Consider the following 23,795-nt stretch of genomic DNA (forward strand, 5'->3'; position numbering starts at 1 on the left):
TTAGGGAAAAACCTGTTAAACTGGTTGATACATCCTGTATTAGTAGTGTTAGGCATTATAGTCATATTAACTATCTGGAATTGCTACCTAAGTTGCCATTTGCGGAAAACTTATAGAATCCAACAAATCATGATGGTTAATCTAGATAAATTGGGAAAGGTTTCAATGTGTACAACTGAAGTTGAAAATGAAGAGTCAGTCTCCACTTTTTAAATGAAAAGAGGGAATTGTGAGAGTAACAGGTTAAAATGGTTTTCAGTGGATTTTTTCTGAAAATGTAAAATGTTCTGCATTTCAGTGTGTATAGTGCACGCAGTTAACTGATTTGGCAAAAACATATAGCTTGGCATTCGTTGTTAATAAGAATCAGAAGTAAAATATTTTCTCTCTTTTAAACTGTGCAGCTTGTGAAATTTATTATCTACAAGCAGGTCAAGACTAATTCTTGTATGCAGCTTTGTCTCGTCAATATGATACGCAAGATAGGCCAAGGACGAAGTGAGTTATTCTTCAGCAACAGAATGTTTAAAATATGGAAAACAAACTGTCAGCAGTCCAGCTTGAGAGAAAAGACATATTATTCTGGCAAATTTCCAAAACTGCTGATGTAGGCAGAAAAGACACTATAACGATTGGGACTTTTTCTTTTGACTTTGATTATTCTAAGCTGAAGTACGTTTTGATGTATATACCTTTCATTGTTAAACCAGATGTCAGCCTCGTGTGCAGTAAATGAATGTCATAACAGCAAAACTGTCTCAGTGTCTTCATTGAGTAAAGCTACAGACTACCTGAAAAGTGTAGTACAACCTTAACCTTAACAGTAGTATTGGATATATATTTACCACAGATTAATTCAAAGGTACTGTAAAAACATCTTAAGTTCAGGCTTGGTCATTGTTGGTATTTTTTGACCTTATGATGTCTCTCTTTAAATATTTTATTGTGTTTGGCTCCATTGGTGGTATTTAAAAAGAAGGAAGTGAATGATTATGTAACTCTGAAGTTCCATGTAAATTTGGAACGAAAGCAGTTGGTTTAATAAAATATTGTTTTGTGGCATTCCGTGTGGCATTTATTTTGCCTATGGAGCCTCCCAAAAATAAAAAGCATTGCAGGAAAGGTCCTCCAGTAGTTGCGGTGGTGATAGTGGTGGTCACAAAAAAGGAATCATCAGAATAAAGTTTCTCTGTTCATCACCCTAACAAGGGAGTCCAGGGCAGTGGATATTTTTGGGAAACAAACATAGGCATCAGCAACTTTTGCTCTCAGATTGTTTAATTATTTGGTTCATGTGTCTAAATTTCAGAGGTATTTGACTAAGGACATTTACAAATACTTTTTGGTTGTATTGCCCACAGATGTCCAGAAGGTGGTGGACTCCCAGTCATCTACCCTACAGTCAACCACCCATGTAGCAATGCAGCTGGTGGGGCAACCGCTGCAGCAGGCACCTTTACCACCATACCCAGTCTTGCCTGGATGCGTCTTTGTGACTTCATGCAGTTTCAAGACATCCTTTGTCAATGCCGCCCTTTAATGGATTCATTTTTTCTGGACCCAAAGACACACACTCATCAGGAGCCAGCAAGACAGTAAGTCTGTCTCTGCTGTGGGAATCTGTTTCTCCACTCCTTAGAGATCCTTTTCTGAGAATCAGAGAATGGGAAAGAAAATGTGGTTCAAAAATTCTCAGAGCTCTTAGCAAGACTCTATTGGAGATGGGCCTCGTCATGGCAGAAGTGGAGGTGACTCTAATGGTTGTCATCATAGGGGTAGAGGCAGTCCACACAATCAGGGCTTCCATAGTCCTTTCTCAGACAAGCCCTCCCAGCACCCATGAATGCTTGACCTACTGTTGCACTCTGGAGGCAGTTTGGGGGCACTTGTCTTTACACATTCAAGCCTGGCAAGATATGGCCACAGATTTGTTGGTGCTAGAGATAACCACCTAAGGCTACTGAATTCCCCTTTTCCCTTCTTCCTCAAAAAAGAGACGCATTCCTGATGTTCCACCCAGACAGGGGGAACCAGCAGCAGCAGTAGAAATTTCAAAGCTACTAGAAAAAATGTCATTCAACCAGTCCCTTAAGACCAGTTAGAATCCAGAGTCTACTCAAGTCTCTTTTTAGCACTGAAAAAGATGAGGGAATTTAAATCAGTTTTGGATCTCAGTCGCCTGAATCATTTCATGAAACCAACAAAATTCCAGATGGTCACTCTTCAGTTCATATTGCATCTGCTGAGGAAGGATGATTGGATGTACTCAATAGATGTCCAGGACATGTACTACCATGTGAAGATAGAGAAGCAATTCAGACGATTTTTCCATTTCTGGCTGTGAGCCAATCAGTACCAATTCAGAGTCGTGCCATTTGGCCTCACCATAGCCTCCAGTGTGTTCACCAAGATCACAGGAGTGATGACAGTGCAGTTGTGTCTGCTAGGGATCCATGTGTTCCCCTATCTTGGCGATGAGCTCCTAACTGTTGTCTCCAAGCATCTACTGTTATACCATCCAGAGCTTATGCTGCAATAGTTACAGAAGTTAGAGATAAAAGTGAATTTTCCCAAATGCCCCCTTACACTAACACAAGAGAGGTCATTTGATGCCACCTCAATACCAACTTAAAGATTGCAAGCCTGCCCCAAAGCAGGGTGTTATCATCCTTCACCCCCCTGGTGAAACTGATCCTATCACTGTTGGGACAAATGGCTTGTACAATACTGATGGTTCCTGTAGCCAGGCACCATATGAGAGTACCCCAATGGACCCTAGCAATACAATGGTTTCAGACCATACATTCATTATATGCAAAGGTTCAACTCACTGAGATCTGCAAACAACAGATTGCCTGGTGAATTACATCATCTTCCATGGTAAAAGGTTGCCCCTTTCACATGGACTGACTGGTAGAGGTAGTAACTACAGATGCTTCCCTTCGGGGGAGGGGGCACTTCAAAGGAGAGATGGTCCAAGGTGCATGGTTGCCTAAAGAAATCAGTCTACACATCAACATCTTGGAGATGAGGGCCATCCTTCTAGCTTTGCAGGCCTTTCAAGATCTCTTCCCTAAGAGTGTGATACCCATACACACAAGACAGTATGACAGTGGAGCATTACATAAACAGGGATGAACCTGTTCCTATCCACTTTGCCGAGAGCCATGAGGGACTTGACAGTGGGCGATGCCTTCACACCACTGTCCGATAGCAATGCATGTCCTGGGTCAATCCAGTGTATTAGCAGACAGATTGAGCAGGATTATCCTGGTGTCTCATGAGTGGTTCCTCAACTCAACAGTGGCAACATTGATCTTCCATCACTGGAGTGAACCTGCCTTCACCCTGACCCCTCCACAGGGTTAATCACCAAGGGATGTTGTGGTCTTCCGTGGGCCAAGGGTCTCCTGAATGCTTTCCATCCCTAACATCTAATAAACAAATTCATCAGAAAGCCAGACAGTGCAAGACCAGGGTGATCATCATTGCTCCCTTCTAGCCCTGACAAATATGGCTCTTCTTTGGCCTCTACTAGTACGCCCCCATTGATGTCTGATCATTATTCAGATCTTCTGTCTCAACTGTCTGGACTGCCTCCTCTAGACCAAACATCAAAGAAACCAAAAACATGGTTTCTCCAGTTTTGACCATAGCCAGAGATGCCAAGCTTTCTGCAACAGTAGTCAAGGACATAGCCACTTAATAAGAAACCTGTCACAAAAAGGGTATGCCATAGCAAAGGGAAGAGATTTTCTATTTTGGCAGTTTCCAAATATTTGGACCCTTTCTTGGCCCCCAGTGCATTTATCTTAGAATTTTGGTCTGAGCTTTTTGACAAAGGTTCCAGTTATTCCATCATCAATGTTCAAATAGCTACTATCTCCAACTTCCACTTAGGCCACAGAGATTCTGCAGTTGCTTTCCTTAAGATCTCTAAAGCCTTTTTGAAAGGAACCTTTCTTTTATGTTCTCCAGTCAGGGATCCAGTTCCTCCATGGAATATTACCTCTTCCCTGGCTGTTACTATGTATCCCATCCCAAGAGATTGCTTTGGCAGACCATGAGAGTTGAATACAAGTGGACCCCAACAAATGGACATTCTTGAACATAATCTACAATTGTGCTGTGCCAGAAGTAGATCTTATTTGCTTTTGTCAGAGAGTAAAGAGTTAAACAAATGTTGCTCCAGGATGCAAGTAACAGGGGTTTGAGTAGTGGATGCTTTCTTCATACTCAGGGCAGGTCTGTTTCCATATGCTTTCCCTTCTATACCCTTGGTCCCTAGGGGATTTCTAATGATCAGGGAGGAAAGACCAAGACTCTTCTGAAAGTACCCTTTTAGTCTTAGTAGTATTGCTGTTCCTGTCTCTTGAGTCTGATAAGGTAAGAACTAGTCCTATTGCCTCAACGTGTGGACTTGGAGTCAGAACAGTGTGTCAGCTATTCACCACAGAGTGTGGACTTCAATTAACCCTCATTCCTTCCAGAGGGAATATGCAGTAGGTGCAGAGGGTAGCAAGTTAACCAAATTCTGGGAAGACTTGCATTGCAATGTGGAAAAGGTTCTTTCATTGGTACTATATAGAAGACAGGACCCTGTTTCATCACAGGTGTCTGTAGTCCTTATCTCTCTCAGACCTGTGTTAACCTCCATTAATTTCTGCCCATCTTTCTCTAAACCAATCCTCCTACTGAACTTCCATTTGCCAGTGAAGCAGTTTTTTATGGAGTTTCTGTTTAAGACCTCCCAAGAAGGACATTGTGCAGTCATGGCCTGTGAGCTTTATGCTGGACAAATTTATGTCCCCTCCTATTGAGCCAACTACTTCCACCTCTAGTAAAATGACAGTCTTGAGGCCTGTCCTTTGGTTGCCCTGACCTTGGATTGGAAAATTTCATATCTACAGGCTGTCATGCACACTTGCATTTCATAAGAGTAGGATCACACCCTGAGACCTAACCCTTGTTTTACGCAAATAGTAGTTAAAGAACCTTCTCTGAATCGGGCTATACACCTCCATGTTTTTCCTCCACAAAGTAAAGGGGAGAGGAGTTTTCAATACTTAGATTTGCATAGACGACTGAGATTTTACCTGGACACGATGAAGCAATACAGAATATCCGATCAGCTCTTTATTGCCTTTGCCAAGCTCAAGAAAGGAAAATCAATTAACAGAGCATTATATATAAGTGAATCTGTCTTCAGCTATGCCAGAAAATTAAGGAATATTGTCCAACAAACCACTAAACATATCCATAATATCACAGACACTGATCCGAAGGATATAGCTGATATATTAGCAGACAAATTTAGTGATAACTTTACCCCACCTCCCCATGTGGTTGCTTCTAGTATTCCTAAAAATGTAAATTCCCCTTAAATCATCTTGGAACAAGTCATAGAATCCCTCACATATTGTTTATTTTGTTCATTGTTCATTTTGTTCTTTAGACGTGCATAAATTGCTTTCATTTCATGTGCTGTAATGCTTTTTGTATTTTGCTCTTAATCTCCAAGTCAGAACTGCAACCCATCAGATGTTCATCGTGCATACAGCTGCAGTCATAACAGATGGGTTCTCCTGCTGTCAGGCGGGTCCTCGGTCGGCCGAATTCCAAAGTCTAGGTCTGGCGTCGGTTGCCGTCGCTTCTTCCCTGACGTCAGTGCGACAGGGGTATAAAAGAACCAGCCGACGCCATGTTCTTCAGTTTTTCTTGCCCCAGATGTCAGGTGCCCCCAGAAGGAAGGCAATACATAAAATTATGAAGTAAAGCAATGCAATTTAATAAAAAAACAGTAGTTGCAAGCAAATACACCATAAAAGAATACCCCTAGAGGGGAAGGAGGGAGGGAAACCTGGACTGCAGCTGTATTAGCACTCGAACATCTACATTTATGGTAGGTACAAAACTGTACTTTTCTGATGCTTGTTTTGACTCTTCATTTTGTTTTTTTGCAAGTGTGCAGGGAATGATTTTTACTTAGCAAGTGTCAGCTGACTGCATGAAATTTATAGTGGTCTCCCTTACGAAATATGTTTGGGTATGTTCTTTTTATAAGTTGAAGTCTGACCTCCACTTAATACAAGTATTATGATTTGGTGAAATTGGTCAAGGTTAAGTGCAATTGGTAGTGTGAAGTTATAGTCTGCTTGGGGATTGTAAACATGATCCCCGGAGTTGCGGAACTGAAAGTATAGATGAGGGTGGGGGGGTAGGCAAATATTTGCTAAGTCAGGGGCTGTATATCCAGATCTTAGAGTTGATGTATAAGGTGCCGTAGTGTGGTGTTATGATGGGGAGGTTTCACCTTCCCTTCAGTCCCCTACAAAGGGAAGTCATGCTCTAGAAATTTAACAGTAGCTTTTGATTTCTACTGTGTTTTAGTTGCTTCAGTTTTTTCTTCTAGTATTTCGATCCACAACATCAGGTCTTACATTTTTCTTAGGGAGCTGTGTGATTTACCATCTGGCATGTGCCATTTAAGTCCTCTTGTTTGTACTGTTGGACTGATCCATAGTGGACTTGTGACATCTGTCTGGGGTGCCATTTTTTCACTCAGTGTGCAAGATGTTCCAATGCAATGCCCTATAAATAAAACTGCGGTAAGAGTCTTGTGGTGGAGACTTTTAGGTGAGAACACAGTTTCCAATTAGGAGCCGTTTTGTGAACAGTACAAAAAAGGTTTTGTAGAGGGGCTCCCTGCTTCTTAAATGCATGAAATCCAAGATTACTATATCTAGGGGGAAGAAAAAATTCCTTTTATACCACACATGATTGTAAATACAGTATACACACAAATGTCAGTCACTAGCGTGTCTGTTCTAAGCCTGGCACCCCTTTCAGTAAAGATCATGCTGCATTCTTGCATATTCTTTAAAAAAAAGTTGCAATGTAACCTTTTACTGCACCTGTGATACTTTATTTTGTGAAGTCTGCTTCCCATTGTGGAGGAACACAAAAAAAGCTTTCCTTCTTCCACATTTTATTTTACAATTTTTTTTTCCAGCCTTAATGTTCTTCCTTGGAATGACCTCCTGTTGACCTCTGTCTTGAAAGGCCAGAACATTACAGGAGAGCAGAAGAACAAAGGGAAGAAGAAACTGCTTTGGGAATCTATTACTGTTGTAGAAGCTCGAGTCGAAAGGATGGAGGCAAGGAATGAGTAAGGCTTTCATGTGCATCATCTTGAAAAGTTTTTTGAAGTGTATTGTAAGAGTTAGTGTGTCCAGATTGTTCCTCATTTAAAGTGCATACATGAAAAAAAAAGGATCAGGAGACAGGCATTCAGTACATGTTTCTATATGGAATAGGTGCAGTAAACTCTACATTCCAGAAAACAAGATCAGTATAAATGATGGGACGGCTCAAACTGAGCACACAAAACACAGCATTGATGCATGACCAATAGAGATCTGTTTTGCTGATTCATTCACTGTAGTTCAAAATACATTTTATTTATAAAAATTATGCATGCATCTGAAACTTGTCCTCTCAATTTGGGAGCACAATTATGAGCTTTTGATTGAGTTTAAAACTTGCTCAGTAGCATAGCTAAGGTGGGGCAAGAGGTTCAACTGCTCTGGGTGGAAAAGTGTTGGGGGGTACTCAATCAGCTGATCCCAATCTCTAAAAGCCAACACTGCATTTGCAGTCAAGCCTGAGCACTACAGCGCTCCATGTGTGGTCTAAACTGTAGCAACGGCTTGCTACATTTAAAAAAAAAAAAAAACTGAGCACTGTAGCAAGTGTAGCAACTGTTTGCTGCTTTTGTACCAGGCAGTTAACTGCAGTTTATAAGAAGCTATTTTTTAATAAAATGTAGGAGGTTTAGGGGAAGGGCACAAAAAATGGGACCTGAATGGCTAGGCAGGATGTGGGAGCTGGAGGAGTGTTGTTTTGGCCACCTGATTGGTGTGCCACTAGAAGGAACTTTTTTTTTTTTTTTTTTTTGCTTGGGGGGGTTAAAGATCTGTAATATGCAGATCACTGCAATGTAGTGATCAGCTTAATGCAGCCGAGTTGTTATTTTTTTAGTTTTTTTTTTTTTTTTTTTCTCCATTTGAAGAACTGAGGAGGTGGGGAGCTGCTGGTTCATGGTAAAGGCAAATTATGTGGATTGAGCCAGCTACACTTCTGTACTTCAACTATAAACTAGTTGGATGCAGTAATTTATGTTCTTAGGTTCTTTGCATGCTTGAAGACAGCCATCATGATAAGTACATCAAAATCTCCTAATCAAAAAACTGTCAGTGTGAAATTGAACTTGGTGCAGAAATGCTGACATCTGATTCATATAGTGATGGCAAGATCATTCACATTAATAATTTGGCTTTGGCATACATCACCCTTACACCTGCACACCCCTGCTACTTAAGATTCCATCTCTGAGATTGTTTGTATAGTTTTGGAGAAAAGGAATTGCTTAGCTAGACTTCAGATTAAATATGAAAAAACACTAAATGCCAGGAACTCCACTTCTTAAAGCAAATAACAAAAGTGTAGTTTATTCAGCGACTGCAGAATTTAATAAGCAGCATCAATGAAGAGAACCCACAAGTCAGTAAACCAACGAACTGAACTGGCAGTTGGTATTATAACAAAATCACAATAGCATATAGCTTGAACAGCACACAAATCAGTATAATCTCACAATAAAATCTCGATTTTTGTTATTTGCTTTAAGAAGTGGAGTTCCTGGCATTTAGTGGTTTTTCGTGTTTGCTATCTTTGTGATTCGTGTAAGATTAAATATATTTACTTTTACTTAAGATTGTGCAACTTTGGAGTAGAAATATTACAGCAGAGTGTGATTGGAAGATGAAGCAACCCTCCACTAGATAGAGTACATCAGTAAATGTGATCCTGCAAAGACAGTTCAGGTGTACAGTTGTACTCTGCATATTTTATAACTTGAAGTAACCGCGTCTGACATTAATTGTTTTATGTTTTCTGCAGAATATATTCTACAAATAATTTTATGACTTGATTAGTAGTGTTTGTAAAAGGAAAAGTAGTACACTGTTTTATCTGTATGTACAACTAAACACTTAATATTATTTGATGTACTACTTATTTTTCTTTGTAAAATGTTCAGGCTTCTCGCTGTGACAATTCTGGTTTGTGGACTTATTTTTTTTTTGGGGGGGGGGGGGTGTATAATACTTGCACATAATTGTAGCAACTGTCCATTAGAGAAACACATTTCATGTGCATCCTTTGAGGACTACTGAGTTTGAATCAACCAGACATGTCTTCTTCTACCCTAAGAGGTGTTTAAGGTTAGTTATCTCAAACCAGAATGCAGTGTTATGTTTTTCATATTTGCAGATGTTTTTTAGTGCAAATAAGTTAATATCATATGATCTGATTTTGTGATCATCTCCCTTGGGCAACATTTCTTATTTTATCTTCTGAGGATTTTGCTGCAATTTATTGCCTTCTGTAGCTCCTGTGCATGTGGCTCAAGTGACTTTGGTTGGTGCGTGCAGTGATATGAAGCCATCAGTATGTAGGAGAATACATTCAATACTGCGCTCCTCATCTCTTTTTATGACTTGGACTGCTTGGATATTAAACGTAAAATTTCTAATGTAGCAGCATTGGTGCAGGATGGCAAGAGCAGAATCCCATGAATACAAGTTGGGAACGTCCTCTTGGGGCCTGTTCTAAGGTTGCTGCTGCCAGTCCAAGTACTGAGGTCTTGTGTCTGCTAGAGCCAGACCCAAGTTCCTTAAACTGAAATGGCGATTGAAGTTGTCCCAACCTGTGCTGCTATTCAACCAAGGTGATCCCTGGACCTTGTCGTACTGTCTCAGGTGTTCATGGATTTCATAGTCTGTTTCTTAAAAATAGTACCCTAGCACTAAAAGTGTTATCATTATTGTAAATACTGTATATATGACTATTAGACTTAGGGGTGAGTCACTATTTTCTCTCCTTCAACATTAGTATGATTGCATGGTTAAGATTATAAAACCTGGAATCCTCAATGTTTTGACTATATTCTATTGTATTTGCTTCTATACTATTACTAAGCTATTTTAGCTCTATGCCTATAATACTGTATCCTATTGTGCTTTGTTTTTTTTTGATGTACCTTGTTATGTTATGTTTGTACTAGTACATAGTGGAGCTTTTCTCCTCGGGCCTCTGCTGAAAAAGGACATATATCCAGCCAGACTAGCCCGGTCAACAAATGTAAAATAAAATAAAATAAAAATAAAATAACCAGCCTTCCTGGGAAAAGGAACCTGAAGTAGGAGCTGCCTCTGAGAAAAGGAAAAGCACCCCCCCCCCAACCGCACTCCTTAAGAAACTCTTGATTCCTATGATTCTGATGAGGAATTGGTTTAGATAGAGTACCTGCCCCATACCAGAACTTCAGTTCAGATTCTGAAGACTCAGCATTCATGGTCTTTCCCATCAGTTTCTGGAGCACTTTCTCAGGAGGGGTCTCATGTTTTAGATCACTAAACTACCGGTTTTACATGCTCCTTTTTCAGCATGGGAATGCTGATGAAATGAGCAAGGAAGATGAGTGGAACCAAATCCAAGCTCACCTACCAGGCAGCATGATTTCATCAATCTTCATTCTTCCCACATGCACCAGAATTTCCATATATCTTCCTGTCTGGTTATGCTGTACATCTTCTCTTGAGAATTTCAAGGTGTCCATTAAGCACAATTTTTAGCAGCATAGAACTTTTCAGGCTTACAGTAAAATCTGGATGATTACAGCTGTCCTTGCTGTTATGTTTGTTTTTCAGGCTTTCCAACATATATTTGCACAGAATCAAAAAAGTCCTCGTACTGCTGTGGTAAAATTGAGGCCATCAGCTTGAAGTCCAGCAGTCCGGGAGGAACTTAAAGTGCCGACACCCACCATAGGTAGGAATTGCTGGCCCAACCAAGAATATGGTGGCTTTTCTTCTGAGGGGCTGCAGCGGAATTCCTGTGGACTTGCCAGAATGTCACACTATGGAAGCAGTTGGGGGTTATCTGTCCTTTTGGTCAATGCGATTGACCATCAAACAGGAGAGATTGGGTTTCAACTGTTGTATCCAGAAGTCAATAATCAGACATTCTTCGTGTTTCACTGTTGCAGTCATCACACTTGGGTTATCTGCCTGCAGGTAGCCCTCAGTGGTCCTGAAGTCCAGTGTCTTGGGATTTCTGCGTCGGATGCTGTCACTTCTTCCATGACGTCAGGTTGTCAGAGGTATAAAACATGCAGACGACGCCATTACATCAGCTTTTATTGCCGAGCGGAGGCCAAAGCAGAATCAGTTCGCAAGTGCCGGTCGGCCACCTCCTGAAATTTTCGTTTTTCGAGTTTCAGACCTGAAGTCTTCTAAAATATAAGTATCCCGTTGGGGATCTTTTTTTCTTGCTTTAACCAATGTCAGAAAAAATTAATAATTGTCTTGCCTGTGGAAAGCAAATACCTCACAGAGATTTTCATTCTTACTGCGTCACCTGTTTAGGCCCAAACCACGATGTTCCTCGCTGTCGGTTTTGTGTCCTGTTCAATGCCCAAACTATTTGTCTTCGGGCTATACCTCATATGGATTTTCATTTGTACTGTATTCCTTGCCTAGGCCCTGATCACAATGTGCCTTGCTGTCAGTTTTGTGCTAAATTTAATCAACGCACTATTAAGCGTCAGTATATTTTTCCATCAAAATATTTTGGCTCAAGATTTAACTATCCAGATATGTCGTCGGTTAGCAATCTGACTACCAGAATACATAAAAAACACAAAGAAATAGAGACAGACCGTCGAGGTCCAAAACCAACGACGAAGCTTCTCCTAAGCCAGTCGCAGGTTTGCTGGTACTCAGTGAGGTGCTTTCGCAGCCCTTGATACCTGCTACTTTTGATTCGCAGGCCTCTACTGAAACCCATTTGGAGTCCGGTATGCCGAGACACACTTTAAGTATTGAACCCACAGATGTCTCTACCATAGATGGGTCTGGAGCGTCTGAGCAAGCACCGGCTTCTGAGGGTGTTTTCAGGCCTAAAGATTTGTACATTAAACCGACGCCATCTTCAAAACCTAGGCCAAAATCAACTTCTGTGTCTAAAAAAAATGACACTTGGGCCACGTGCACAGGCCCCTATGCCTAAAAAACAAATGATCAAAATGGCTGAGGATTTAATTACCTTGATCAGGGGTTCCCATCCTCCTCCTGCTAAGAGGCCTAGGCAAGGCACTGACTATGAATTATCAGATCAGGTTTCTATTTCTTCAGATTCCTCTTCTGATCAGGAATTATCTATTCCACCTTATGAGGACTCCGATGCAGAAGATTCCATCCCTACTGCTTCTCCTGAGGATTTTTCATTTGGAGAAACTTTGCATACCGTAAGGGAACACATTCACTGTGATAGTCAGGATTTTTCAGAATCTAAAAAGAGACTTGGGGATTTCCTTCTTCTTCCCCAGCATAGGCCTTTGGCTATACCTTCTGTTCTAGACTTTGTTGATGTTTTCTCAGAATCCAGCATGGCTCCTGATTCCCTGCCTCCGGCTCCTAGTAAGCCAGACAGATATTACAGGGTTCCTGACTCCCACAAATTCCTCTTTAAAACCCCTACTGCTGACCCTGAAACCATTTCTCAGGGTCCCAAGGGCGTTAAGGCTTCTACTGCTAAAAATCCTACCCCTTCTGATAGACTCCAGGGCGCTGGATAGATGGGATAAGAAGGTTTACAGATTTGCAACCTTGGCAATCAGGGCTTTAAATTGTCAAATTCATATGCTTAAATATCAGAAGCATGTCATGGGCTTACTTAAACAGAAAATGTTGATTTCTGACTGTGTGGAAAATAGAGTTGCAGGATTTATTGCATTCAGATGAACAAGTTGGCAAGCATACTTTGCAATGTGGTTTTGATTCCTTGGAGGCCTCTTGCAGGGCCGCTGTAACTGGATCTGTGATAAGAAGGCATGCTTGGCACAAGGAACAAAATCTGCCTGATCATGTTAAAGCAAAATTGTTGGGTGCTCCTTTACAACAGGACAGCCTATTTGGTAATAAGGCAGAAGAAGTTTTGAAAAAGATGGAAGATGAAGCTAAATCTATGCAAATTGTAAAATATTTCCTACAAGTGCAGCCACCCACGTTCAGTAGGTACTGGCCTACTAAGAATTGGTCCTTTCCAGTACCCACCAGAGCCGCTCAGGTCAAACCCAGACACTCCAAAGGCTCCAGGTTTCAGTCACAGGGAAGTTGTAGAACAAAACAATGGGGTGCCTCCACCTTCAAATCTGGAAGTAACAAGCCACTTACCTACGGTAAACAGTCTCAATGCCTTTCCTGTGCAGTCACCAAGCATTTATCCTTGGGCCACCCGTTTGGGGGAAAACTGGCACTTCATGCATGAAACTGGCAAATAATTACCCAGGACATGTGGGTTTTAAATATAATATCCCAGGGATACAGATTTCATTTCCACACGTTGCCAATCCCAAACGGGTAGCCAGATCTGTCTCCTAATCAGTCTGCAGAGGCCCAGAAACAAGTTATGTCCCTCATGAATATGGGGGCTATTCAACCAGTACCAGAAAAGGAAAAGGGACAAGGTTTTTATTCAAGACTTTTCCTGGTACCCAGAAAAGGCAACTCTTGGCATCCAATTCTGGACTTATCCATTCTAAATACATTTTTGGACATTCCAAAGTTCAAGATGCTGACTCTACAACAGTTACTGCCTATGCTAGGTAAGGATGCCTGGTTGGTAACTCTAGACTTAAGGCTTACCCTGCATATCCCAATCAGGGAATCTTGCAAAAGATACCTCCGCTTCAAAGCAGGCTATTTGCATTACCAGATGTTCATCGTGTTTCACTGTTGCAGTCATTACTGTTGCAGTCATTACTCTTGGGTTATCCTGCTGGCATGCTACCCGCAGTCGGCCAGAATTCCAAAGTTTTCTTCAGTCTTTCTTGCCGCGTGGTGCCCGAAGCAAAAGCAGTTCGCAAGTGCTGGTCGGCCGACTCCTGTGATTTTCAAATCCGTATTTCAGAACTGAAGTTTTCATTAAAGCCAAGTACCCCGTTGGGGAAACTTTTTTCTTGCTCCAGACCGATGTCAGAAAAAGTTAACAATTGTATTTCTTGTGGGAAGCAAATGCCTCATAAGGATTTTCACTTTTACTGTATTCCTTGCTTAGGCCCTGATCACAACGTTGCTAGCTGTCGGTTTTGTGCTAGATTTAACCAACGCACTATCAAGCGTCGGTTCGATTTTGCATTTCATTACTTTGGCTGAAGATTTAATTATATAATGCCGTCAGACCAGCCGACAACTGGAGTTTACAAAAAACGCAAGGACAAGGAAAAGGATAGGCATCCGAGGTCCAAAACCGACGACAAGGCCTCTGCTAGGCCAGTCACCGGTTCTCAGTGAGGCGCTTTCGCAGCCCCTGGTGCCCGCTACCTCAGAGCCACAGGCCGCTTCCGACTCCCACGTGGAGCTGACTAGGCCTCAGGATACTCAAGGTATTGGACACTCGGAAATCATTCCCTCAGATGGGTCCGGAGCCGCTGAGCAGGCATCGGCTTCTGATGGTGTCTTCAGACCTACACAACTTTATATTAAGCCATCTTCAGCTTCAAAGACAAAGACTAAAGCAGCTCTAAAGACAAAGAAACAAGTACAGCATTCTCCTACTCAGCCTTCCATGCCTAAAAAACAGATGCTCAAAATGGCCGAAGATCTAATTACTTTGAACAGGGGCTCCCATCCCCCTCCTGATAAGAGGCCTAGGCAAGAGACAGAGTATGATTCCTCTGATCAGGTTTCTATTTCCTCTAATTCCTCTTCTGAACAGGATTACTCCATGCTTCCCTATGAGGATTCTGATGCTGAAGAATCCATTCCTTCAGCCTCTCCTCCTCAGGATTATTCTTTTGGGGAAACCCTGCATACTATGAGGGAGCATTTCCACTGGGAGAGCCAAGATTATTCTGAATCTAATAAAAGGCTCAGAGACTTTCTGCTACTTCCTCAGCACAGACCCCTTGCTATTCCACCTGTTCTAGGCATTGTAGATGATATATTTTCAGAGTCCGGCCTGTCCCCTGACTCTTTACCCCCTGCACCTGCTAAGCCAGACAGATACTACAGGGTCCCGGATTCTCATAAATTCCTATACAAAAACCCCGCTGCTGACCCAGAAACTATATCTCAGGGTCCCAGAGGGGTTAAAGCTTCCACTGCAAAAAACCCTGTCTCCTCTGATAGGGATTCTAGGGCTCTAGGCAGATGGGGGAAAAAAAGTTTACACTTCTGCTACCCTGGCTGTAAGGGCTTTAAATTGTCAGTTTCATATGCTTAAATATCAGCAATATTTAATGTCACTGCTTAAACAGAAATTGTTGACAAATACTGAATGTTCAGAGAACAAGGAATTGCAGGATTTATTGCATGCAGCTGAACAAGTGGGAAAGCATACTTTGCAATGTGGTTATGATTCACTGGAGGCCTCTTGCAGGGCCGCAGTTACAGGTTCTATGATTAGACGGCATGCTTGGTTAAAGGAAGAGAATCTGCCTGATTATGTTAAAGCAAAATTATTAGTTGCACCATTACTGCATGACACTTTGTTTGGTACTAAAGCAGAAGAGGTGTTGAAAATGGAGGATAAAGCAAAATCCATGCAGACAGTCAAGGATTTCTTACAGGTACAGCCACCCAGGTTTAGCAGGAACTGGCCTTCTAAAAATTGGTCCTTTCCAGTGTCAGACCACAAAGAGGCAGATACAGGCGTCCCAGAGGCAGATCTCAGCCCCAAGGCTCATACAGGCCTAAACAATGGGGTGCTTCTACCTCCAAAAGTGGAGAAGACAAATCACGACCTTGCAGGAAACGGTCCCAATGACTTTCCTCTACCAGTGCCAAGCACTTTTCTTTTGGCAGCCCCCTTCGTGGAAAACTAGCACTTTTTTCATCAAATTGGCAAATGGTTACCCAAGGCAAATGGGTCCTGAACATAGTATCCCAAGGCTACAGGTTCCATTTTCACACTCTGCCAAGGTCAAAAGGTATGCCAGACCTGCCACACAATCAATGGGCAGTGGCACAAAAACAAAGTACAGCCCTCGTGGACATGAGGGCAATTCAGCAAGTACCACAACAAGAGCAGGGGCAAGGATTTTACTCCAGACTTTTCTTGGTACCCAGAAAGGACAAAACCTGGAGACCAATACTGGCCCTGTCTATACTAAATACATTTCTGGAAGTTCCGAAATTCAAGATGTTGACTCTACAGCAGCTACTGCTCATGCTGGGCAAGAAGGCTTGGCTCGTAAATTTGGACCTAAAAGAGGCATACTTGCATGTCTCAATCAGACAATCTTGCAGAAGATACCTCAGATTCATTGCTGGCTCAATGCATTACCAATTCTCCGCACTGCTCTTTGGCTTATCTACTGCGCCCAGGGTCTTCACAAAATGCCTGGCACCAGTAATTGCGTTTTGCAGACAAAAAGGAATTCAAATATATCCCTACTTGGACAACTGCCTAATTCAAGCAGAGAACAAAGACATTCTTCTAAAGCATCTGGCGTTTGTAAAAAGATTACTAATTGGCCTAGGGTACACAGTAAACTAAAAGAAATCAAAACTAGTGCCCTCTCAAGAGATAATATTCCTGGATGCAAGCTTAAATACAACTGCCCAGATGGCTTATCTCACGCCAGACACACAAAAGCAACTGACTACTTACTTCAAGAAATTGGCAACAAAAACCCACTTATCTGCAAGGAAAATCCTGCAGGCCTTGGGTTTCATGGCATCCTGCATTGTACTAATTCCATATGCCAGACTGCATATGAGGAAACTACAATGTTATCTAAAAAGTGTTTGGACTCAGCATTGCCACAGCCTGGAGACAGTAATTGCACTCATTCCCTGCCTGCAACAGGAGTTTCGATGGTGGGCAGAAGCCTGTCACCACAACAAGGGTCTGCCATTTGGTTTACCCACAGCCAGACAGACACTGACAACGGATGCATCAGATTATGCCTGGGGGGCCCATATGGCAGGAAAATGTATTCAGGGCACATGGCCTGCAAACCAGATGCATCTTCACATCAATCAAAAAGAGATGCTAGCTGTTCAAAATGCCCTGACAGCTTTCAAGGACCTGCTTCATCCAGGACAGTTACTGATAGACAGGCAACACTACGGTCATGTGGTACATAAACAAGCAGGGAGGTACACATTCTTACCCCCTCTGCATACAAGCAATGACCTTATGGGACACAGCATTGGCTTTTTAAGTTCACCTGCAAGCACAATTCCTGCCATGAAAAGCAAATACTCTGGCAGACGAACTAAGCAGAAACCTCATGGATCCCCACGAATGGAAACTAGATCCACAAGTCTTCATCATTGTAATAAGGAAATGGGGATGCTGAGACATAGATCTATTTGCCTCCCCTCACAACTGCAAATTGCAGAGGTTTTGCACAAGGATTTATCACAAGCAAGCATGGAAAGTGGACGCCCTATCCTTCAGCTGGAAAAATCTAGCAGTTTATGCTTTTCCCCCACTACCTCTCCTTCCCAGGGTACTCCTAAAGGTCAGACGAGAGAAGCCGCACCAGACTGGCCACGCCAGCACTGGTACCCAATCCTAAAGAGCTTGTCTCAAGGTCCAGCATGGATATTACCTCAGACCTCTCACTTGCTGACCCAACATAACAATCAGATCCTGCACAGCCAACTCAGGACCTTAAATCTGGCAGCATGGCGGATAATGTAGCCATTCAGAACACTCCTCTTTCAAAAGCTGTTATGGATGTTATCTTGGAGGCCAGGAGGCCCAGTACCAGAAAATCTTATGCAGAAAAATGGAAGAGATTCTGTGCTTGGAACCAGGAACAAGACATTGGCACGGGTGTACCAAATATCCCTCAGATTTTACAATACCTGAGATGCTGAACAAAGGCCTTTCTTTCTCATCAATTAAGATTCATGCCTCTGCCATTTCAGCCCATTACAATACGGAACCACCTATCTTTTCTTATCCTTTAATAAGGCAGTACCTCAGAGGGGCTAAAAACATTAGGCCTCCAAGGAGAGCACCAATTCCGGCCTGGGACCTCAATTATGTTTTGGAAAAACTCACACTGCCTCCTTTCGAGCCAGCATCAACAGCAGATATAAAATTCTTATCCTGGAAAACAGCACTGCTCCTAGCAATAACCTCTGCAAGGCGAGTCTCGGAGTTATAAGCACTCATGGCTGTAGAACCTTTAATCATTTTTCATCCAGACAGGGTTTCTCTGAGGACAAACCCAAAATTTATGCGTAAGGTGGTGTCCAGTGTGGCCTCAACCAAACCATTCACTTGCCTACCTTTTATCCAAATCCACAGAAAAAGGGTGAGAAAATTCTGCATTCTTTGGACATACACAAGCAGTTACGCTTCTACTTGGACAGAACTAAAGCTTTCAGAAAGACTGAGCAACTTTTAGTGTCATATGCTGCAGGATCACAAGGAAAGGCTATCTCAAAACAGACTATTTCTAAATGGATAGGCCATTGCATCCGTTTCTGCTATTTTCAACATGGCAAATCAGTGCCTAAGGGCATTAGGCCTCATTCCACCAGAGCAGCAGCCACTTCAGCAGCCTTCCTCAGAGGAGTACCAACCAAAGATATCTTAGAGGCTGCAACTTGGAGTTCAGTGCACACCTTCACAAAGAACTACCACTTACCTCTTTACTCTAAGTCCAGAGCAGGTTTTGCCACTGCAGTTCTGCAGGGCCTCATAGCCTCTCCTAATCCTGTTTAGCCCAGCCACCCATCCTCAGCTTTGGGATTCAACCCAAGAGTAATGACTGCAGCAGTGAAACACTATGAACATAGTATAGTTGCGTACCTCCCATAAATGTAGATGTTCGAGTGTATTCACTGTTGCAGTCCAGGTTACCCACCCACCATTCCCCTTTTTCTTTGCTGGGATTTATCTGCACTTCTCTATCCTATACAACCTATTTGGTGCATTTGCTTGTAGATGAAGGAAATGTTATTTTTGTGCATACATTTATTGGCATATTTTTTCAGCCTACCAATTTGGAGGCACCTGACATCTGGGGCAAGAAAAACTGAAGAAAATAACGTCAGCTGCATCTTTTATATACCCCTGGTGCATTGACGTCAGGGAAGAGGCGACAGCAACCGACGCCGGACCTAGACTTTGGAATTCTGTCTGACTGCAGGTAGCCTGCTAGCAGGATAACCCAAGAGTAATGACTGCAACAGTCATGACTGCAGCAGTGAATACACTCGAACATCTACATTTATGGTAGGTACACAACTGTACTTTCTCTGCACTGCCCTTTGGCTTATCTACTGCACCCAGGGTCTTCACAAAGTGCCTGGCACCAGTAATTGCATTTTGCAGACAAAGAAACATTCAAATTTATCCTTACCTGGACGATTGTCTAATTCAGGCAGAAAACAAGGACACTCTCCTAAAACATCTAGCGTTTGTAAAAAGACTTCTAACTTGTCTAAGGTACACCATAAACGAAAATAAATCACAACTGGTACCCTCTCAAATACATTCCTGGGTGCAAGCTTGGATACAACTGCGCAGATGACTTGCCTTATGCCAGGAAAACATATTCAATTGATGGCTTACTTCATACAAGTGGCCACAAAAACCCAGCTGTCTGCAAGACAAATTCTGCAGGCCTTGGGGTTCATGGCTTCCTGCATTCTAATAATTCCATATGCAAGACTGCATATGAGGAAACTTCAATGGTACCTAAAAAGCTGATGGAGTCAACAATGTCACAGCATGGAAACAATGAATGTAATGCGATCCTATCTCGCCTACATTCATAACTGATGGGCTCGGAGCCGAGAATCGGTTCCGACTCGGCCGATACACTAGCACAAAGTCTCTCATTGGCTGGGCCAACCCCCTTATCCCAGGATGCACCATGCCCAAACCCCCAGATCTCGTTTGCCGCTTCTGAAGTAATGATGTGGTCTCGACTTGGCTGTGGCTAAGTACCCTTCTTTTTTGGCTTTTTTGGGTCGTTTTTGCTCTTCGCTTAAAAATTTTATAACCAAACAGCTATTTTAATAGCTATCTTCGTCTGTACTACCCCGTGATTGGCTGTTTGTTTTTGGTTGTTGTGTAATCCCTTCTGTTTGGCGGACTAGGCCCGTTTGAGTTAGAGGGCCTTTACCTTATTTTCTTGTCCAGCGTTTCAGTTAAAGCTATTCCCTCCCTTCCCTCCTTGTGTTTCGAGTGCTTTGTGGGTCATGTCTGGCAAAGAAAAAGAGCATAAGCCGTCGGGCTTTAAAAAATGTTCGAAATGTGGCGACAAAATGTCGTTAACAGATGGCCATGCCATCTGTGTTTATTGCTTAGGGGCTAAACACTTGCAAGAATCTTGCAGTGTTTGCCATGCCTTCTCCTCTCGTGTACTACAGGAGAGGAAAAATAAGTTGTTCTTGAAAGGTTTAATAAAACCAGCCTTTGAGGAAGCTATATCTTCTTCTCCCTCTTCGAAATCGAAGAAAAAGAAGACTTCGGCTCCGACAAGTCTGTCGGAGCCGCCTGAAAAAAGAACTAAATCTTTGTCCTCTTCCTCGGCTCCACTGATCTCGGAGCTGCAGGATAGAGGTTCTATGTCTGGCTCTTCTTCCTCGGCTCCATTGGTCTTGGAGCCGCGGGAGAGAAGCTCTAAGTCTCGGTCTCCTTCCTCTGCTCCATTGGTCTCGGAGCCGCAGGATAGAGAATTCCAATCTGGTTTTCCTCGGCTCCATTGGTCTCGGAGCCGCAGGCGAGTGCTTCGGCTTCAGGGTCGGTTTCGTCGGCTCTTGAACCGTCGGCGCTGAAGGGGGGTCTCTGTTCTAATCGAGTCTTCCTCGGCTCCAATCCTTCTGGAGCAGATTAGGAGTCGACATTCCAGCATTGCCTCGGAGCCGGTAGGAAGAGTTTCTCGCCCCGTCTGTTTCTTCCAGGTCCTCCAGACTTTCAGATTCGGATTTAGATAGGGTGGTCCAGAGGCTCTTCCAGTCACCTGTCTTATCTAAATAATTTTCAGCTCCAGCCCAGTGGCCGGAGCGAACTATTTCGATTCCGTTTCTTCCTCCTCCAACATCATTGGTGTCGTCAGAGACTGGGTTCGCAGTCAGGTGAGGTTCCTGAGTCGGTTCCGAGACCCACTGCTAGCCTGTCGGCACCGTCTTCAGCTCCAACCTTTTCTGTTCCTTCCAGGGGTTTCGGTTCTCGGGTGTCTTCGGCCGAGCCCGAGGGGGATTTGTCGGGGCTTCTGGTTTCGGCCCCAGTCTCCCCCTTGGCACCTCGGCTAGGGGGACCCCGACACCGGTCATGGTCTCGCAGGCGGGCCTTTCTTCAGATTCTGGTGGACCCGCCTTCGAGGCTATGAGGAGTGTGCTAGACACATCTCTAGTGACTTCACTGGAATCTCCGACTCCTTCCCTAGACACGGCAACTAGAGCTTCTGTTGCCCCCTGTCTTCGGACAGCGCGGCTCTGAGGCCTGAGGATTCCTCCATGTGTGGTCCCCCTTTTAGCGAGGAGCCTTCAGAGTCTTTGCCTGAAGAGCCCCCCAGGAAAAAGTTGTGCAAGAGGAAGCACATAGACTCCCCAGATGAGTTTGTCACCTCGGACACCGACCTTGATGATACGGGAGGGTCCCCGAAGTCGTCCTCTGACGATGTCTCGTTCTCCAATGTCCTGGAGATCTTGAGACAGAGGGGCGACTGGCCATCCAAAACCCCTTCCGTGGAGGAGTCGGTCTTCCTCAAGGCCTTCGGAGCCCAACTCTCCACCTCCTGGGTGTCTCCACCCTTCGATGAATTACTGGACCTTATTTGTCGAAGGGTGTGGGAGCACCCTGATTCTGTGGAGCCAGCTCCTTCTCGCCCCAACAAATTTTTATCCGCACCCCCTGGCAAGGAGTTTCTAACCAAGGGAGTCCCAGTGGATGCTATGGTGGTGGCGTCTGCCACCCAGCAGGATGTGGCAGAGGCATCTCCGTCTATCCATCCTCCTAACAAGGAGTCCAGGAGCATAGATAGATACAGGAAGCGTACCCTGACTTCAGCGACCTTTACCCTGCGGTCGCTGAATTATTTGTGTCATTTTACGAGGCTCGAAAGGGATCTCATAAAGGAGTTGGGAGATACCCTGTCTGGTAACGTGCCTGAGGCGTTGACGCAGTCTGTCAACGCCCAGCTGTCTACCCTTTTGTTGATTGTTAACTCGTCCATGAGGCTCATATCGTATGCAGCCGAAGGGACGAGTAGGGCAGCGAGTTCGGGCGTAGCCCTTAGGAGGCAAGCCTGGATGCGCTTGTGTCACTTTGCGGAGGCTTTCAAGTCTTCTTTCACAGACGCTCCATTCGGGTCCTCTCTCTTTGGACCCAAAGTGAAAGACACACTCGCTAGATGCGAGCAGGAGGGTAAGACTTTGTCTGCCGTTGGGGCCCGTTTTTCGCTCCCTTCGAGACCTTATCCCAAGGAGCAGAGGGGAGGAAAGATGTGGTTCAGAAAGTCCCAAAAGTCTTTCCCTGCCCATCACAGTGACCCTCCTTCCAGAGGCAGAGGAGGGGGGAATTATCCTGGAAGACATTGCCCTAGAGGCGGCGGAGGCCTCCGCAACACAGGAGACCGCAAATCCTTTCGTGGTTCCTCCTTCCAGCGTCCCTGAGGGACTGCCCGACTGTGCGTCTCCGGAGCCAGTCAGGGGTTGATTTTCGGAGCATCCAAGGGCCTGGGGTTCCATCACTCAGGATCAGTGGGTGCTTCATAGCATCGCTGGAGGTTACACCATTCCCTTTATCTGTCCCCCTCCACCGTCAAGGAAAATCCCGGACGTACCACCCAGTCAACAGGATCAAGCAGCCATAGAGGTCGCAAAGCTGCTCGGAAAGGGAGTCATCCAGCCAGTCCTCGCAGACCAGACCGGATTAGGAACTTACTCAAAGTTATTTTTGGTGCCGAAAAGAACAGGGGACTTGAAACCCATTCTGGACCTTAGCCACCTAAACCGCTTCTTAAAGTCCAAGTTCAGGATGGTCACGTTGCAATCCATTTTCCCATTGCTGGAAAAAGGAATATGGATGTGCTCTATCGATCTCAAGGACGCCTATTATCACATGAAGATAAATAGGGCATCCAGGATACATTTACGCTTCCGCCTAGGAGCCAGTCACTTCCAGTTCCGAGCCCTGCCCTTTGGTCTCACCACAGCCCCCAGGGTGTTTACCAAATGTCTGGCAGTGGTGATGGCTCACCTGAGACGTCTGGGATTCCAGGTGTTTCCGTATCAAGATGACTGGCTCCTCACCGCCCCCACCAGGCATCTTCTTATTCAAGCCGTGAGTGCTACCATCGAATTGGGACATCTATTAGGAATTACATTCAACTGGGAAAAGTCTGTATTGCTGCCATCACAGTGTGTTGCCTTTATAGGCGCAGAGCTAGACTCTGTCGAGATGCGAGCATTCCTTCCAACAGAGAGGATAAAGATACTACCGAACCAAGCCCTAACCTTACTACCCTAGCCGCCATTCTTCTGGTTCCTCTGGCAAGATTGCACATGCAAATTCTCCAATGGCTCCTGTCGACCCAGTGGTCGTACCAAGATCTGCCCTTGTCCTAACCGATTCTCATTACGGATACCTGCCGTCAAGATCTTCATTGGTGGCTCCTCTCCCCCAACCTGAACCAGGGGCAACTCTTCTGCCCCCCCCTCCCCCATTGCCACAGTGACCACGGACACCTCCCA

At 44.0% G+C, this 23,795-nt stretch overlaps 1 protein-coding gene across 1 annotated transcript in view; it reads left to right on the plus strand.

The window, feature by feature from the left end:
- Window positions 1-23,795, plus strand: part of LOC122816730 — a 2,226,031-nt gene that overhangs the window by 895,868 nt on the left and 1,306,368 nt on the right. The window contains exon 11 of the mRNA XM_044089722.1: window positions 7,013-7,168. Coding sequence (XP_043945657.1) covers window positions 7,013-7,168 — 156 coding nt within the window. The remainder of the gene's footprint in view (window positions 1-7,012; window positions 7,169-23,795) is intronic.

Source organism: Protopterus annectens, chromosome 12.part0 (genome assembly GCF_019279795.1).
Source record: "Protopterus annectens isolate FY-2018-M chromosome 12.part0, PAN1.0, whole genome shotgun sequence".
NCBI classification, from domain to species: domain Eukaryota; kingdom Metazoa; phylum Chordata; order Ceratodontiformes; family Protopteridae; genus Protopterus; species Protopterus annectens.